This window comes from Rutidosis leptorrhynchoides, chromosome 9 (genome assembly GCF_046630445.1).
Source record: "Rutidosis leptorrhynchoides isolate AG116_Rl617_1_P2 chromosome 9, CSIRO_AGI_Rlap_v1, whole genome shotgun sequence".
NCBI classification, from domain to species: Eukaryota; Viridiplantae; Streptophyta; class Magnoliopsida; order Asterales; family Asteraceae; genus Rutidosis; species Rutidosis leptorrhynchoides.
This window is the reverse complement of record NC_092341.1, coordinates 236,319,494-236,339,068: the sequence shown is the minus strand read 5'-3', so window position 1 is coordinate 236,339,068 and position 19,575 is coordinate 236,319,494. Positions and strand designations below refer to the sequence as shown.

General features: G+C 37.7%; 1 protein-coding gene across 1 annotated transcript; it reads left to right on the top strand.

Moving 5' to 3' along the window:
• Positions 1-9,510: 9,510 nt before the first annotated feature.
• On the top strand, positions 9,511-10,530 carry LOC139868599 (uncharacterized). Its single transcript, XM_071856933.1, has one exon. The coding sequence runs from the start codon at positions 9,511-9,513 to the stop codon at positions 10,528-10,530; it is 1,020 nt and encodes a 339-aa protein (XP_071713034.1).
• Positions 10,531-19,575: the final 9,045 nt, after the last annotated feature.

The window sequence follows — 19,575 nt, the reverse complement described above, 5'->3', positions numbered from 1 at the left end:
TTCCCAATTAAATCTCGCGTTCTTCCTCGTCAACTTAGTCAACGGAGAAGCGATCTTAGAAAAGTCTTGGATAAACCGACGATAATAACCGGCCAACCCGAGAAAACTTCGGATTTTCGTAGGCGTAGTCGGTTGTTCCAAACTCTTCACCGTCTCTATCTTCCCCGGGTCTACTTGAATACCTTCTTTATTCACTATGTGGCCAAGAAATTGCACTTCCCTTAGCCAAAATTCGCACTTAGAGAATTTAGCATACAACTTCTCCTTCCGCAACGTCTTCAATACTTCACGCAAATGACGTTTATGTTCCTTCATACTTTTCGAATAGACAAGTATATCGTCGATGAACACAATTACCGACTTGTCCAATATAGGTTGGCACACTCGGTTCATAAGATCCATGAATGCCGCCGGTGCATTCGTAAGACCAAAAGGCATAACTACAAACACAAAATGCCCGTAACGCGTTCGAAAAGCCGTTTTCTCGATATCTTCCTCACGGACCCGCATTTGGTGATAGCCGGACCATATGTCAATTTTAGAAAAATAAGTCGCGCCTTGGAGTTGATCAAACAAATCGTCAATCTGAGGCAATGGATAACGATTCTTGATCGTCACTTTATTCAACTCCCGATAATCGATGCACATCCGCATACTACCATCTTTCTTCTTCACGAATAAAATAGGAGCGCCCCATGGCAAAGCACTCGGTCGGATAAAATCGTTTTCAAGCAACTCTTGGGTTTGATTTAACAACTCTTGTATTTTCGTTGGTGCTAGATGATAAGGAGTTTTAGCAATGGGAGTAGCCCCCGGAACCAACTCAATGCGAAATTCAACTTGTCTTTCCGCCGGAACACCCGGTAATTCATCCGGAAAAATGTCTTCAAATTCATTAACCACCAGAATTTCACGAATGGATGGTGGCTCATCACGAGTATCAACCACATGGGCAAGAAAAGCCATGCCACCACCACTAAGGAAATGACGTGCCTGTGCATAAGTGCATAATGGCACAAGTCATCTACGTTTCTCGCCATGAATAATTAATTCTCCCCCACTTGGGGTCTTCACACGGATAGACTTTTCATGGCATGAAATATCGGCTCTATAACGATCGAGCCAATCCATACCAACTACAATATCAAACTCACCCAAGGTCATCGGCATAAGATTGATTTTAAAAGTTTTAGCACCAAACACAATCACAATCTTAACAAACATCAACCCCTAGCACCGTCTTACCATCCGCTATTTCGACTTCTACCGGATGACTTAACTTAGCTAGCGGCTTATTAAGCTTAGGCACAAATCTTGGTGATACAAACGATAAATTAGCACCGTTATCAAATAGTATCCTTGCCGAATTAGAGTTAACCATGAAAGTACCTGAGACAACTTCGTTGGATTGCTTGACTTCATCATGGGTCATCAAATAGTTTCGACCACTAGCCGTACCCACCGCTTTCTCTAACCTTCTCACTTGATCACCATACAAACCGGGACACTCCGACTTCCGGTGTCCTTCTTTATTACAATTAAAACAAGTAGGTTTGGTTGTCGTCGGGTTCGTGCAATCACGAGCGATATGCCCCTTTCGCCAACAATTGTGGCAAGAATAAGAAAAACCTCCGGAAACACTCTTCTTCACACTATTAATACTTTCGGAGCCCTTCTTATTCTTTTTGCTTAAAAAGTTCGATTCACTAGAACCTTCAAATTTCCTTTTGCCAAAGGTAAAACTACTCTTTCTTAAATGATCGCTTCAAAACCCTTAGCCATGTCGAACAACTCATCAAAAGTTTTCACCGCGTTCACACTAATCTTCTCTTGATAGTTGTCGTTCAAGATTTGATAGAAGTCTTCCTTTAATATGTGATCATTCCCGACATACTCCGGGCAAAATTGGGTCTTTGATAAGAAAGTGGACTTAAGAGTGTTCAAGTCCATCGACGCTTGCCTCAAAGTACGCAACTCGTCTTTAAGCCTTGTAAGATCGACCGAAGTTCGGTACTCCTTGAAAAATTCCGCCTTGAATTCTTCCCAAGTGAATTCCATACATTGCTCTTCACCATAAAGTCGGATTTTCGCGTTCCACCACAATTTGGCATCACCCTTTAACATGCTACAACCATACCTCGTCTTCTTATCGAGAGGGCATTCACAAGTACGAAAAGCCCCCTCCATATCGAAGATCCAACGGGCACTCTTAAGTGGGTCCCGTTTACCTTCAAAGGTGGGAGGTTGAAAATCCTTGAAGTTCTTATAATAGAAATCTCGCCTTCCAACATTATCTTCATGAAGAACTACCTTTACTTGTTCTTTGACTAGATTGACTGCATGCTCGTCAATCGAATCTAAGAACATCTTCCTAACGTCGTCAAGGAAGGCCGTGTGATGCCTTTTCAAAATAGCTTCAACCTTGGCCATAAACTCGGCATCCTCACTCGTGCCTCCTTCATTGGTATCATGTCCATTTCGCATCTTCATACTATAAAACGGAAATAGGTTAAACAATGAAACGAAAGGACAAGACTTAACATTCATACACACTTCACCGCCCCATCTTGCTCAACAATCGTCGTACATTGCTTGTTTGACACGATTTGAACCCGTAACAATGGTAGCTAATCATTATTACGCGAGCACGTCGCATTAACTTGCTAGTACAACGTCTATCTCGTTTGATGATTGCAAACACAACACAAAACAAGTAGCGCAAAGTTAGTTCACCTAAAGTTAGGCACTAACCAATTCCCAGTCCGACCCGTCTCCTACAAGTTCTGCATAAAGTGCATACACAATAAAGTCTAAGTCTAGGCACCTATCTCAAGTCGCCTAAATCCCTTAGACCATGCTCTGATACCACTTGTAACGACCCAACCCTCGTTATACCAAAAACACGACCCAAAAAAAAAATTTCTGGATCAGTACATCTGGATGGCGTCCAGTTCTGAAGGGATGGACGGCGTCCAAGCAATTTTGACGGCGTCCAAATGAACTGCAACTTTCTGATCTGTTTTCCATTTTCACGCGAGCGAAAAAACCCGCTTCCCGACACATTTAAACAAAACAAATTCCACAACATGTTAACATAACAAATATGAATATAAACACAACGTAGCTAGTAACTAGATGAACAACTTTAAAACACGCACTTTGACCCGAATCAACCTTCTTCCTCCTTGATTTGAGCTCTCTCACTCTAGAACTCTTCTCTCTCTCTCTAGAATATAAGTGGAAAGATGAAGGTAGGTGATAATGGAGTTATGACACTCCACTAACTGATCTTGTGGCCTTAAATTCATCCCAAATGTGAAATTACCAAAAAGCCCTTTTTGAATATCTTAAAATGAAACAGCTGGTCTGCCATTTCATCTGGACGGCATCCAGTCCTTCACTGCTGGACGGTGTCCTCTGTTTTAGATGACGTCCCACTTAGCTGGAAAATAGGATCTTACAGTTTCTTTAAATGTTCAACCACAGGCTGCAAAACCGTACAAAAAGACATCAGTTTCGAATACACCAAATGTATTCATCCTATTAAATTAAAACTAAGAATATTTTTGGTAAGAACTAAGAACTATATAACCGCGTTAAATAATAATCTGGAAATGGTTTCTCACCTTCTTTTTTGGATGGACATGTTAAAGGATGAGAGCATTTAAAATAAGCTCTCAGAGAAGGATCATCTCTTGTGACCTTTTGTTCATATTCAAGGCTTAAAAATAGCTTTCATACAATCTTGAGATAGAACACTTCATTCATTTCCTTGTGTGTCAAAGAATCTGTGATAAAACCCATTTCCTAAAGAGTGACACAAAACAACGTTACATATATAGCACACACATATTTATCCTATGCAGCTCATACATACCGTCTAACATGTATGACTTACCCATTTTGACACCTCAACTGTGAAATGCAACCACCCACACAGACTTGAAGAGTCCTAGAAATTCGTACCTGATCCTGAAAAAAAATAATTGAAAATCCAGATAAGTACCAACAAAAATCAACATGACTAAATATGAACTAACACCGAATGAACATGTACCTAAAAGAAGCAAATTGAACCAAATTAGTAATCTGAATATGAACATATAACGGTTATATCATTATAACATACAGCTATAGCATATTGGTTATGAATATCATTCATTATCTTTCAATGAATATGAACATCATATACTTATACACTGTAAGCATTATAACATAAAGTTATAGCATAACGAATATGAATATAAACAGTTATATCCTACAATTATAGTATGTCTACATAAGAGATAATAATTATTTTCGTAAGGCAAAGCAATGTGTAGAGTTATCTGATCACTTTCAAATTGAAACATTCATCGTATGCTTCATTACAGTGATATATTTAGGTGCAGGATCAATATCCTCAATCATATAATATAAGCACACAAAGCCAAGTATGCGCAAAGTAAGATTGGAAGTTCAGAGTCATTTTTAAGAAATGAAATCTTTATTTGAATTTTAGCATTTAGAATAGCATATAATAAACAACTTTTACTATCTGAGAAGAAATTAGCACACCAGCTAAAGCTTATTAATAAGATGGTTGATGGAAATACTGTGGAGGAGATGAATTCAGTATCCAGTCAAATTGAAGCCTGTTAGATTTGCATAAAATTGTATGTTCATTCTATAGTTTGTTAGTGTTCATTCTACAGTGAGGGTAATAAGAATTAAATAAAATAGAAAATAATAGTTTCACCTCTTTAACTTGAGACTTCAGAGATTGCACTTCTTCAACAAACTTATAAAGATGAATCCCTGTCAATATAATTTAACAATGGATCATCAAATCAGTACCACCGTGTTCACAATTAAGTAGCCATACTATACTTAAACCCTATAAAGTTATAAAACCTAAATTTCAAAACTTTTAGCTTCAAGGTAAGTTCACCAATCAATAATTTAAGAAAATAGCACATATGATGAATTAATTTAAAACCAAATAAAAACCCTATTTCAACAAAACAAAAATAATACTTACCTTGATCTAATTAGTATTCTGATAACTCCACTGTTCTCATAAATGAATCACGATCAAAATTTTCGTTGGAGATTCGGTGTTCATCCAGGTATGAATATCGAAAATAGGGCAAAATATCTTAGGGTATGAAATCGAAATTAGGGCAAACACAATTTGATTTAATACAAAAAAACATAAATTCGCTAATTAAAAAAAAACAAACCTTGAAATTAGGGGGAAAAATCACATATATGAATATCAGGATTATGATCATCAGAATTATGAATCGCTGATTGGAACATATAGCAGCTGTTCGAATATGGATTGAATCGCTAATTGTTGTATTTAACATAGTTTGTAAAATCACAGCTATGTATATTATAATTAGGGCAAACGAAACCTTGATTGAAAAATTCTTCATGAAGGTGTAATTTACATAAGCATGAACATAAGGATTTTGAAAGCTGCAACGGTTTTTTTTTTTTTTTTTTTTTTTTTTTTTGGATTCAATCGCTGAAATTTAAACATGAAAGGTTTTGATTCGGTTGTTTGAAAAAAGAAGCGTGCAGGGCAGTGTTGTAATTACCTTTTTTGCGTGACGTTTTTCAGCATGGGTGTACGTACCCTTTTTTCAAGGGCTGAGATTAAAAGGTAAATTTTCATCCAAGGTGGGACTCTTTGCTAGCAAGGATTTTTAAAAAAAGAGTTATGTATTTTTAGTTTTGTAATAATAGATAAAGGAGAAAGGAGATAGTTCACCTAGAAGGATATTCATTTAAGTCCAAGTTTTATCTTGAGTTTGAGAGAATCAATTTCAGCCCTTAGATTGATGTTGATCAATGGTTTAGATTAAATTGATCAAATATAAGCATTTTTGGGCGGAGGGGCATTTTCGTCCATTCACTGCAATTATTTTTTACAGACACTCAAACGTACGTTCATTTTTTACACACACACTCAAACATATTCAATTTCTCTCTCGATCTCATTCTCTAGAAAGGGTTTCAAAACTATCTATCGATCTCTCTCGTTCATTATCTCGATCTCTCTCGTTCATTATCTCGATCTCTCTCGTTCATTATCTCGATCTCAGATCTCTCTCACGATCATCTAATCCGCTATCAATAATCATCAGTATACAACATTCATCAACAATGGCGAAATCAAAGGATTCTAGGGTTTCGAAAGCATCTTCGGCTGAAAACCAAACTCCGGCCATCAGACAATATCCGGCCAAATCTAAAGGTAATTTTACTATGTTTTATTGATGATTTGTTTATAATTAATCAATTGTGGTTGTATGCCTTTGTTTTTTTAATTTTAGGGTTTCATATAGTTATTAATCACATGTTATTATGTTGTGATTGTTTTATACGTTTTCTTAATCAGTATCTGAGTTGCATATTTGTTGTTGAATAATCAGAATGTAAGTTTTGATCAGAATGTAATTTTTACGGTTTTGAATCACTTGTGATTATACAATGAAATGCTTGCCTTCCATTATTTTATAATCATATCTTTTATGTGTTGGCTTATGAATCATATTTGATTGCTTGGTAGAATGACATGATTGCCTTGTTATATCATCATAAAGTGATTGTATTGTACAATCACATGTGATTGGATTCCAATCACTTGTGATTGGAATGCAATATCACAAGTGATTAGCATACAAATGCCATCACTTGCGATTTATTGATTTTATGTGTTAGCTTATGAATCATATTTGATTGCTTGGTAGAATGACATGATTGACTTATTATATCATCATAAAGTGATTGTATTGTACAATCACATGTGATTGGATTCCAATCACTTGTGATTGGATTCCAATCACTTGTGATTAGAATGCAATATCACAAGTGATTAGCATACAAATGCCATCACCTGTGAATTATTAATTTAATGTTTAGTAATTTACTTTTGTAAAATACATGTTTACAGGTAAGAGAAAACAAGTTGTTGCTGTTATTGACGATGACGTTAAACCTAATCTTAAAAAGAAGGCTATAAATTCAAAGGATGTACAACAATAGCAAATTCAATGGAACCCTCTAATTCTTCACACATTGAAGGTGAACAAGAAGAAACAGAACAAGTACCCAAAATTGTAAAAGAATCTCGTGTTAACCAAACAAAAGAGTTATTCGCAAAAGAAAATTGAAGTGGTTTAACATGTTATGTAATGGTTTAACATTGTTTATGTAATGGTGTGACATTTTATGTACGTTTTAATGGTTTAACAAGGTTGATGTAATGGTTTTAACATGGTTGATGTAATGGTTTAACATTTATGTATGTTCTTTTTTATCTAGTATGGTTTGATGTTTTTGACTTATTAAACATGTACTTGTTTTTTTACATGTCAATCACTTGTGATTGTGCTTTTGCCAATCACTGATTGTTCTTTTGCCAATTGTGATTGTACTTTGCGAATCACTTGTGATTGAATAATCTAATCACATGTGATTGTGCTTTTGCCAATACTTCTGATTCTACTTTTTGTCAATCACTTATGATTGTACTTTGCCAATCACTTGTGATTTAATAATCTAATCACATGTGATTGTGCTTTGCCAATCACTTCTGATTCTGCTTTTTGCCAATCACTTGTGATTGTACTTTGCCAATCACTTGTGATTTAATAATCTAATCACATGTGATTGTGCTTTGCCAATCATTTTTGATTGAATAATCTAATCACATGTGTTGTAATTGACTAACATTATATGATTCATAAGCCAATAGATGGGATATGAGCATTAATGCTTTTGCCAATCACTTGTGATTGTATAATCTAATCACCTTTTATTTTATAAATGACTAACTTTTTGATTATATAACAACACAATCATTTGATTCTATCAAGCAATCAAATATGATTCATAATCCAGCACATGGGATATAAGCATTTAATCCATCACATTTCATCGTAACATCAGGATTCACAATTGTACCTAAATAAAAATAAAAATAAAAAAATCTTTCACTAATTCAGTAGTAACATCAGATTTTTGTAGTATCATGTTGTTGTTTTTCCTTTTGAATTTTAGATAATGAATCCTACACCAAAGTTGCTTCAAAACAGTCATAGAGTGCTTTGAATCATTAATACAACCTGAATCATCATAAATTTGCAGGAATCATTGATGAACATTAGCATCGAGTGAATATGGACCAAAAATTCAAAATCGTTATCTATGTATTTTTAGGTCATGAATTCTACACAAAACCAGTTGGAAATCACTTCTACAATGCTTGAAAATTATCATCATCTCTTGAAAATCACTGAATCAAGCTAATTGAAATATTGACCAAATTTGAGCGAACTTTGACCTTGAGATTTTGAGATCTGAGATGTCTGTCAATGCGAATTGAAGCATCTCGTAGCTTCACGAAAGTATTCCAAGGGCCACAACTCCTCAAGTTTAGGTCACGATGAAGAAGAGGATCAAATTAATCTAGATCTGATGATTGAAAATCCGAATTGAAGATGAACGAAGCTTCATATTGTGAATAGAAACGAGTTACTGAACTCAATTCGTGATGAATAACAATTCAATTGTTGATTTCAAATTTTGAGAATGAGATGAAGAACATGTTACTGTACGTAGAGATCTGAAATTTGTAAAATAATGATACGCATACCCGATTGGCTCGTGTTGCGCATCACACTTACACCGTACGCACACCCTCCGCGCTTCTGCACTCTTGGCGTAAGTAAAAGTGCGCTATGTGCGCCAACTAGATGATGGCGCGCGAGAAGAAGGTGACGTGTCCTGTACTTGTCACGGCCTCTGTACGAAAGGTCGACAGGCAGGAAAAAAGGTAGTTGTACTGTTCCCTTGTCCCCTCCATGAGGTTACCAGGCAGTACAGGCAAAAAAGTAACGTAGAACACGTGGCTCCAATGAACGAATAGAACTGTAGCTATAAATAACGGACTCGAATCACAAGGCAGGGGGCTGGTTCCTTTCAGAAAATTACACACATACTATTTTTAGTGTATTCGTACGGATCAGTCGCGCTGTCTATACAGCGCCACTCTTACCCGCGCTACTGGACTTATAGCACTTCACTAGACATCCTTGATATACAGGTAACATTCCTCGAACATAAATCCTACCCTATTGCGCGAGCCATCAAGGACCGGACTACCCGCTGATGGTGGGTCTAACGTTTAACTACCCCTGTTGAGATCATCATCTCGCAAAGGGTTATTCACGGTACTCCGGACCGGAGAGTTAAACTCAATTGACCCTTAAATCCCCCCTTATCGATGTCAAGCATGGACCGAACCCGACCCGATTATTCTATGCTTGATCATTTGGCGCCATCCGTGGGACATACAAGTTAAAAGGTTTTGATTTGATCTTTTTTCTATATGTCCACTTCTCATTTATTTTTTCTATACAGGCACCTGTCATGAAAAAATAAGTGCATTCAAAGGCCAACTGCCTACCGCAGCAAGGAACGAAGCGCAAAGCCAGTGCCACCGGAGGCTCGGCGACAATGGAGATATCATTTCCCGCCATACAGGCATTCAACACTTCCTGCGCACCAATTGTAGTGCAGGGATACCTGCCAGAGTCAGGGCACGGTGTCAAGCGCCTTCACATAGACAACGACAGTAGTGTCGAGATCATGTACGAGCATTGCTTCCGACAGCTACCCATAATAGTGAGGCGAACTATTAAACCTCCGACTACGGCCTTGTCCAGATTTTTCGGAGAGTCAGCGTGGCCCATCGGAATCTTGGATTTAAAGCTAGAGCTGAGAGACAGTAGGGATAAATCAAAGAGGCGCACCGAGAGCATAGAGTTCTGCGTTGTACGCTTGTACTCTAGGTACAACGCTATACTGGGAAGGACTTCCATTCAGAAATTTGGCGCTATACCATCCACAATTCATGGGATGGTCCGATTCCTGACGGATCAAGGAATTGCCACACTTGAGTCAACGCCACTGGACGCTTTGTGTGCATCCGTTAATGATAATGGTAGCGCTACTCCCGAAGAAAAAGGCGCGAATGAATGGTGGGTTATAGTCAATCCCGAGTATCCGGAACAGAAGGTAAAAATAGGGGGAAACCTCACACAGGAGACTAAGGAAAATCTGACGAATATCCTCATCGCTAACTCCGATGTGTTTTGTTGGCGCGATGCTGACATGACTGGAGTACCACGAGAGATAGTGCAGCATCACCTCTGCGCCAGCATCAATTTGACCCCAATCAAACAAAAGAAGCGGCCAATGGCCCCAGAAAGAAGCGAATGGTTGGGCAGAGAAGTGCATAAGCTGGTTAAAGCCAACATACTGCGCAAAGTAAACTATCAGACATGGGTAGCCAATCCTGTGCTGGTAGCCAAGTCGGATGGAACATGGCAGCTTTGCATTGATTTCAAAGACATCAACAAAGCTTGCCCTAAAGATAACTATCCTTTTCCAAAAATTGACTGGAAGGTAGAGTCGCTTGCTGGTTTTAGGTTTAAGTGCTTCCTAGACGCCTACAAAGGATATCATCAAATATAAACGGCGGAAGAGGATGAAGAGAAAACCGCGTTTCACACAGACCAAGGGATCTACTGTTACACCAAGATGCCCTTTGGATTGAAGAATGCGGGTGCTACATATCAATGCACTATCGATACAGCATTCGCTAAGCAGATAGGGCGCAACCTTGAGGCGTATGTCGACCACCTCGTCATTAAGAGCAACACCGAGGAACAGTTGTTGGCCGACATACTTGAAACATTTAACACGCTACGAAGCATCAACATGAAGCTCAAGCTGGCCAAGTTCAGCTTTAGAGAAGAAGAAGAAGGGAACTTTTTGGGGCACATTGTGACTCCGTGCGGAATCAAGGCTAACCGAAAGAAGATAGAGGCGATTGAAAAAATTCCCTCCCCTAAAACAAAGAAGCATGTTCAAAGCCTCAACGGGAAGTTAGCCGCTTTAACACGATTCTTGTCCAAGGCCGCTGAAAGATCACTACCGTTTTTTAACACTTTGAAGGACTGCGCTAAGAAGTCGGATTTTAAGTCAACTGACGAGGCAGAAAAGCCGTTCCAGGAGATGAAGGCGCTCCTCAAAGACCTCCCGATGCTAACAACACCGATTGCAGGCGAAACTCTGATACTTTATCTTGCGGTATCTAGGGAGGCTGTTAGTTCCGTTTTAGTTGCTGAAGGAGGGTGCGCCCAGATGCCAATTTACTTCGTCAGCAAAGCGCTGTCAGGAAGCGAACTTAATTATCGCCCCATCGAAAAAATTGTGTACGCGTTTGTCGTCACCGCTCGACGCCTGCGCAGGTACTTCCAAGCGCATCCGATAACGGTACTCACTTATCAACCTATTGGGCAGTTACTCTACAAGCCCGATATATCAGGAAGGCTGACCAAATGGGCCATAGAGCTAGGTGAACATGAGATCTCATACTACGCTAGAAGCGCTATCACGGGGCAAGTGATGGCTGACTATTTGGCCGAAACGGCGCCGACATGCCGGCAATTGACGACCCGCATCAAGAAGAGCATACATATGCACTACGATTTAACTTCAAGGTGACAAACAATGAGGCGGAGTATGAAGCACTGCTAGCAGGAATGCGCATAGCCCGGGAGCTGGGAATCAAAAAGCTGCAAGCTTACGTGGATTCACAGCACGAATTCTTCAGACTCCCAAGTAAACTCGGAACCTTTACTACGACGCCATTGAACTTTATAAGTTCTCACTTCTTTATTTCTCAACCTTTTGACCTTCTCATCAAGTATGGCAATCGGCTCCTCAATATATTCTAACTTATTGTTTAGCTCAATCTCGTCTAACGGCACCCATAATGAATCATCCGCAAGATACTTGCGGAGATGGGAAACATGAAATGTATTATGGATCCCCGCAAGCTCTTCGGGTAATTCCAAACGATACGCGACTTCACCAACACGAGCTAAAACCTTAAATGGCCCAATAAACCGAGGAGCTAAGTTTCCCCATTTTCGAAACCGAATAACACCTTTCCATGGCGAAACCTTAAGCATCACCATGTCACCTTCTTGAAATTCGATCATTCGTCTACGCTTGTCGGCATACGACTTTTGTCTATCTTGCGCCTTTTTCAAATGATCCTGAATCATGTCAATCTTACTATTTGTTTCTAAGACCAAATCGGTACTCCCGATTTCTTTTTGACCAACTTCACCCCAGCAAATCGGGGTTCGGCACCTCCGCCCATAAAGCATCTCGTAAGGTGGCATCCCGATACTAGTATGATAACTATTATTGTACGAGAATTCCACCAAAGGTAAGTGCTCATCCCAACTACCACCGAAATCAATAATACACGCCCGTAACATATCCTCCAAAGTTTGATTCGTATGTTTGGTTTAACCGTCCGTTTGAGGATGCTACGCCGTGCTCAACTTCAATTGTGTGCCCATATCTTCATGAAACTTTTCCCAAAACCGAGATGTGAAATGGGTATCTCGATCTGAAATAATAGATATAGGAACCCCATGTCGACCGACTACTTCCTTGATAAACAATTTAGCCAAGGCCTCCGACGATATCGCTTCCCGAATGGGAAGAAACAAGGCACTTTTCGTCAATCGATCAACTATTACCCAAATCGAGGCAAATTGGGTTCTCACCGTCTTTGGTAACTTTTTAATGAAATCCATGGTAATGTGCTCCCATTTCTACTTCGGAATTTCTAACGGTTGTAACTTACCATACGGCTTTTGGTGTTCGGCTTTAAATTGCAAACACGTGACACATTGCTCAACATACTTAACAACATCACGTTTCATGCCCGGCCACCAATAATCTTTCCTTAAGTCAAGATACATTTTCGTCGCGCCCGGATGAATGGAATACTTTGACTTATGTGCTTCATCAAGTAGCACTTGTCGATAATCACCCATCTTAGGCACTCACACTCTTCCTTGAAAAGACAACAAACCACGCGAGCCCATAGTAATGAATTCCGATTGCCCCACAATTCATTCTGCATGCTTGTTGTGAACGTAAGCTTCAATTTGAATCACACCAAGTTTTTCAAGAAAATCATTATTAATAATCATACGTAACGATCCTACTCGTATCGCCGGATGTTGACTCTTTCGACATAATGCATCCGCGACCACATTTGCCTTACCCGGATGATAAAGTATTTCACAATCGTAGTCTTTCACCACATCCATCCATCTACGTTGACGATAATTCAAATCTCTTTGATCAAAAAGATGTTTCAAACTCTTGTGATCCGAATAAATCGTACACTTGACACCATACAAGTAATGGCGCCAAATTTTCAACGCATGAACAACCGCCGCCAACTCAAGATCATGAGTCGGATATCTCGTTTCGTGTTCCTTTAATTGTCAAGAGGCATAAGCTGAAATGTCCCGTTCTTATTGATTAAAAACGTTCCATATTAATTGATTTCGTTGCGAGGTTTTGACCTCTATATGAGACGTTTTTCAAAGACTGCATTCATTTTAAAACAAACCAAAACCTTTATTTCATCAATAAAGGTTTAAAAAAACTTTACGTAGATTATCAAATAATGATAATCTAAAATATCCTGTTTACACACGACCATTACATAATGGTTTACAATACAAATATGTTACAACAAAATAAGTTTCTTGAATGCAGTTTTTACACAATATCATACAAGCATGGACTCCAAATCTCGTCCTTATTTAAGTATGCGACAGCGGAAGCTCTTAATAATCACCTGAGAATAAACATGCTTAAAACGTCAACAAAAATGTTGCTGAGTTATAGGTTTAACCTATATATATCAAATCATAATAATAGACCACAAGATTTCATATTTCAATACACATTCCATACATAGAGATAAAAATCATTCATATGGTGAACACCTGGTAACCGACATTAACAAGATGCATATATAAGAATATCCCCATCATTCCGGGACACCCTTCGGATATGATATAAATTTCGAAGTACTAAAGCATCCGGTACTTTGGATGGAGTTTGTTAGGCCCAATAGATCTATCTTTAGGATTCGCATCAATTAGGGTGTCTGTTCCCTAATTCTTAGATTACCAGACTTAATAAAAAGTGGCATATTCGATTTCGATAATTCAACCATAGAATGTAGTTTCACGTACTTGTGTCTATTTTGTAAATCATTTATAAAACCTGCATGTATTCTCATCCCAAAAATATTAGATTTTAAAAGTGGGACTATAACTCACTTTCACAGATTTTTACTTCGTCGGGAAGTAAGATTTGGCCACTGGTTGATTCACGAACCTATAACAATATATACATATATATCAAAGTATGTTCAAAATATATTTACAACACTTTTAATATATTTTGATGTTTTAAGTTTATTAAGTCAGCTGTCCTCGTTAGTAACCTACAACTAGTTGTCCACAGTTAGATGTACAGAAATAAATCGATAAATATTATCTTGAATCAATCCACGACCCAGTGTATACGTATCTCAGTATTGATCACAACTCAAACTATATATATCTTGGAATCAACCTCAACCCTGTATAGCTAACTCCAACATTCACATATAGAGTGTTTATGGTTGTTCCGAAATATATATAGATGTGTCGACATGATAGGTCGAAACATTGTATACGTGTCTATGGTATCTCAAGATTACATAATATACAATACAAGTTGATTAAGTTATGGTTGGAATAGATTTGTTACCAATTTTCACGTAGCTAAAATGAGAAAAATTATCCAATCTTGTTTTACCCATAACTTCTTCATTTTAAATCCGTTTGGAGTGAATCAAATTGCTGTGGTTTCATATTGAACTCTATTTTATGAATCTAAACAGAAAAAGTATAGGTTTATAGTCAGAAAAACAAGTTACAAGTCATTTTTGTAAAGGTAGTCATTTCAGTCGAAAGAACGACGTCTAGATGACCATTTTAGAAAACATACTTTCACTTTGAGTTTAACCATATTTTTTGGATATAGTTTCATATTCATAATAAAAATCATTTTCTCAAAATAACAACTTTTAAATCAAAGTTTATCATAGTTTTTAATTAACTAACCCAAAACAGCCCGCGGTGTTACTACGACGGCGTAAATCCGGTTTTACGGTGTTTTTCGTGTTTCCAGGTTTTAAATCATTAAGTTAGCATATCATATAGATATAGAACATGTGTTTAGTTTATTTTAAAAGTCAAGTTAGAAGGATTAACTTTTGTTTGCGAACAAGTTTAGAATTAACTAAACTATGTTCTAGTGATTACAAGTTTAAACCTTCGAATAAGATAGCTTTATATGTATGAATCGAATGATGTTATGAACATCATTACTACCTTAAGTTCCTTGGATAAACCTACTGGAAAATAGAAAAATGGATCTAACTTCAACGGATCCTTGGATGGCTCGAAGTTCTTGAAGCAGAATCATGACACGAAAACAAGTTCAAGTAAGATCATCACTTGAAATAAGATTGTTATAGTTATAGAAATTGAACCAAAGTTTGAATATGATTATTACCTTGTATTAGAATGATAGCCTACTGTAAGAAACAAAGATTTCTTGAGGTTGGATGATCACCTTACAAGATTGGAAGTGAGCTAGCAAACTTGAAAGTATTCTTGATTTTATGTAACTAGAACTTGTAGAATATATGAAGAACACTTAGAACTTGAAGATAGAACTTGAGAGAGATCAATTAGATGAAGAAAATTGAAGAATGAAAGTGTTTGTAGGTGTTTTTGGTCGTTGGTGTATGGATTAGATATAAAGGATATGTAATTTTGTTTTCATGTAAATAAGTCATGAATGATTACTCATATTTTTGTAATTTTATGAGATATTTCATGCTAGTTGCCAAATGATGGTTCCCACATGTGTTAGGTGACTCACATGGGCTACTAAGAGCTGATCATTGGAGTGTATATACCAATAGTACATACATCTAAAAGCTGTGTATTGTACGAGTACGAATACGGGTGCATACGAGTAGAATTGTTGATGAAACTGAACGAGGATGTAATTGTAAGCATTTTTGTTAAGTAGAAGTATTTTGATAAGTGTATTGAAGTCTTTCAAAAGTGTATAAATACATATTAAAACACTACATGTATATACATTTTAACTGAGTCGTTAAGTCATCGTTAGTCGTTACATGTAAGTGTTGTTTTGAAACCTTTAGGTTAACGATCTTGTTAAATGTTGTTAACCCAATGTTTATAATATCAAATGAGATTTTAAATTATTATATTATCATGATATTATCATGTATGAATATCTGTTAATATGATATATATATACATTAAATGTCTTTACAACGATAATCGTTACATATATGTCTCGTTTAAAAATTATTAAGTTAGTAGTCTTGTTTTTACATATGTAGTTCATTGTTAATATACTTAATGATATGTTTACTTATCATAGTATCATGTTAACTATATATATATCCATATATATGTCATCATATAGTTTTTACAAGTTTTAACGTTCGTGAATCACCGGTCAACTTGGGTGGTCAATTGTCTATATGAAACATATTTAAATTAATCAAGTCTTAACAAGTTTGATTGCTTAACATGTTGGAAACATTTAATCATGTAAATATCAATCTCAATTAATATATATAAACATGTAAAAGTTTGGGTCACTACAGTACCTACCCGTTAAATAAATTTCGTCCCGAAATTTTAAGCTGTTGAAGGTGTTGACGAATCTTCTGGAAATAGATGCGGGTATTTCTTCTTCATCTGATCTTCACGCTCCCAGGTGAACTCGGGTCCTCTACGAGCATTCCATCGAACCTTAACAATTGGTATCTTGTTTTGCTTAAGTCTTTTAACCTCACGATCCATTATTTCGATGGGTTCTTCGATGAATTGAAGTTTTTCGTTGATTTGGATTTCATCTAACGGAATAGTGAGATCTTCTTTAGCAAAACATTTCTTCAAATTCGAGACGTGGAAAGTGTTATGTACAGCCGCGAGTTGTTGAGGTAACTCAAGTCGGTAAGCTACTGTTCCGACACGATCAATAATCATGAATGGTCCAATATACCTTGGATTTAATTTCCCTCGTTTACCAAATCGAACAACGCCTTTCCAAGGTGCAACTTTAAGCATGACCATCTCTCTAATTTCAAATTCTATATCTTTTCTTTTAATGTCAGCGTAGCTCTTTTGTCGACTTTGGGCGGTTTTCAACCGTTGTTGAATTTGGATGATCTTCTTGGTAGTTTCTTGTATAATCTCCGGACCCGTAATCTGTCTATCCCCCACTTCACTCCAACAAATCGGAGACCTGCACTTTCTACCATAAAGTGCTTCAAACGGCGCCATCTCAATGCTTGAATGGTAGCTGTTGTTGTAGGAAAATTCTGCTAACGGTAGATGTCGATCCCAACTGTTTCCGAAATCAATAACACATGCTCGTAGCATGTCTTCAAGCGTTTGTATCATCCTTTCACTCTGCCCATCAGTTTGTGGATGATAGGCAGTACTCATGTCTAGACGAGTTCCTAATGCTTGCTGTAATGTCTGCCAGAATCTTGAAATAAATCTGCCATCCCTATCAGAGATAATAGAGATTGGTATTCCATGTCTGGAGACGACTTCCTTCAAATACAGTCGTGCTAACTTCTCCATCTTGTAATCTTCTCTTATTGGCAGGAAGTGTGCTGATTTGGTGAGACGATCAACTATTACCCAAATAGTATCAAAACCACTTGCAGTCCTTGGCAATTTAGTGATGAAATCCATGGTAATGTTTTCCCATTTCCATTCCGGGATTTCGGGTTGTTGAAGTAGACCTGATGGTTTCTGATGCTCAGCTTTGACCTTAGAACACGTCAAACATTCTCCTACGTATTTAGCAACATCGGCTTTCATACCCGGCCACCAAAAATGTTTCTTGAAATCCTTGTACATCTTCCCCGTTCCAGGATGTATTGAGTATCTGGTTTTATGAGCTTCTCTAAGTACCATTTCTCTCATATCTCCAAATTTTGGTACCCAAATCCTTTCAGCCCTGTACCGGGTTCCGTCTTCCCGAATATTAAGATGTTTCTCCGATCCTTTGGGTATTTCATCCTTTAAATTTCCCTCTTTTAAAACTCCTTGTTGCGCCTCCTTTATTTGAGTAGTAAGGTTATTATGAATCATTATATTCATAGATTTTACTCGAATGGGTTCTCTGTCCTTCCTGCTCAAGGCATCGGCTACCACATTTGCCTTCCCCGGGTGGTAACGAATCTCAAAGTCGTAATCATTCAATAATTCAATCCACCTACGCTGCCTCATATTCAGTTGTTTCTGATTAAATATGTGTTGAAGACTTTTGTGGTCGGTATATATAATACTTTTGACCCCATATAAGTAGTGCCTCCAAGTCTTTAATGCAAAAACAACCGCGCCTAATTCCAAATCATGCGTCGTATAATTTTGTTCGTGAATCTTCAATTGTCTAGACGCATAAGCAATCTCCTTCGTTCGTTGCATTAATACACAACCGAGACCTTGCTTTGATGCGTCACAATAAATCACAAAATCATCATTCCCTTCAGGCAATGACAATATAGGTGCCGTAGTTAGCTTTTTCTTTAATAACTGAAACGCTTTCTCTTGTTCATCATTCCATTCAAATTTCTTCCCTTTATGCGTTAATGCAGTCAAGGGTTTTGCTATTCTAGAAAAGTCTTGGATGAACCTTCTGTAGTAACCAGCTAGTCCTAAAAACTGGCGTATGTACTTCGGAGTTTTTGGGGTTTCCCACTTTTCAACAGTTTCTATCTTTGCCGAATCCACCTTAATACCTTCTTTGTTCACTATGTGACCGAGGAATTGAACTTCTTCCAACCAAAATGCACACTTTGAAAACTTAGCGTACAATTCTTCCTTCCTCAATACTTCTAACACCTTTTCTCAAATGTTCACCGTGTTCTTGGTCATTCTTTGAGTAAATAAGTAAGTCATCAATGAAAACAATGACAAACTTGTCAAGGTATGGTCCACACACTCGGTTCATAAGGTCCATGAACACAGCTGGTGCATTAGTTAAACCAAACGGCATGACCATAAACTCGTAATGACCGTAACGTGTTCTGAAACCAGTCTTTGGAATATCATCTTCTTTCACCCGCATTTGATGATACCCGGAACGTAAGTCAATCTTTGAATAAACAGACGAGCCTTGTAGTTGATCAAATAAGTCATCGATTCTCGGTAGTGGGTAGCGGTTCTTGATGGTAAGTTTGTTCAACTCTCGGTAGTCGATACACAACCTGAATGTTCCATCTTTCTTCTTGACAAACAAAACAGAAGCTCCCCACGGTGATGTGCTTGGTCGAATGAAACCACGCTCTAAAAGTTCTTGTAATTGGCTTTGCAGTTCTTTCATCTCGCTGGGTGCGTGTCTGTAAGGAGCACGAGCTATTGGTGCAGCTCCTGGTACAAGATCTATTTGAAATTCAACGGATCGATGTGGGAGTAATCCCGGTAATTCTTTCGGAAATACATCGGTAAATTCTTTTGCAATGGGAACATCATTGATGCTCTTTTCTTCAGTTTGTACTTTCTCGATGTGTGCTAG

Excerpts from the sequence above, each read along its gene's own strand:
- LOC139868599 (XM_071856933.1), top strand. The coding sequence starts at position 9,511 with ATGGAGATATCATTTCCCGCCATACAGGCATTCAACACTTCCTGCGCA.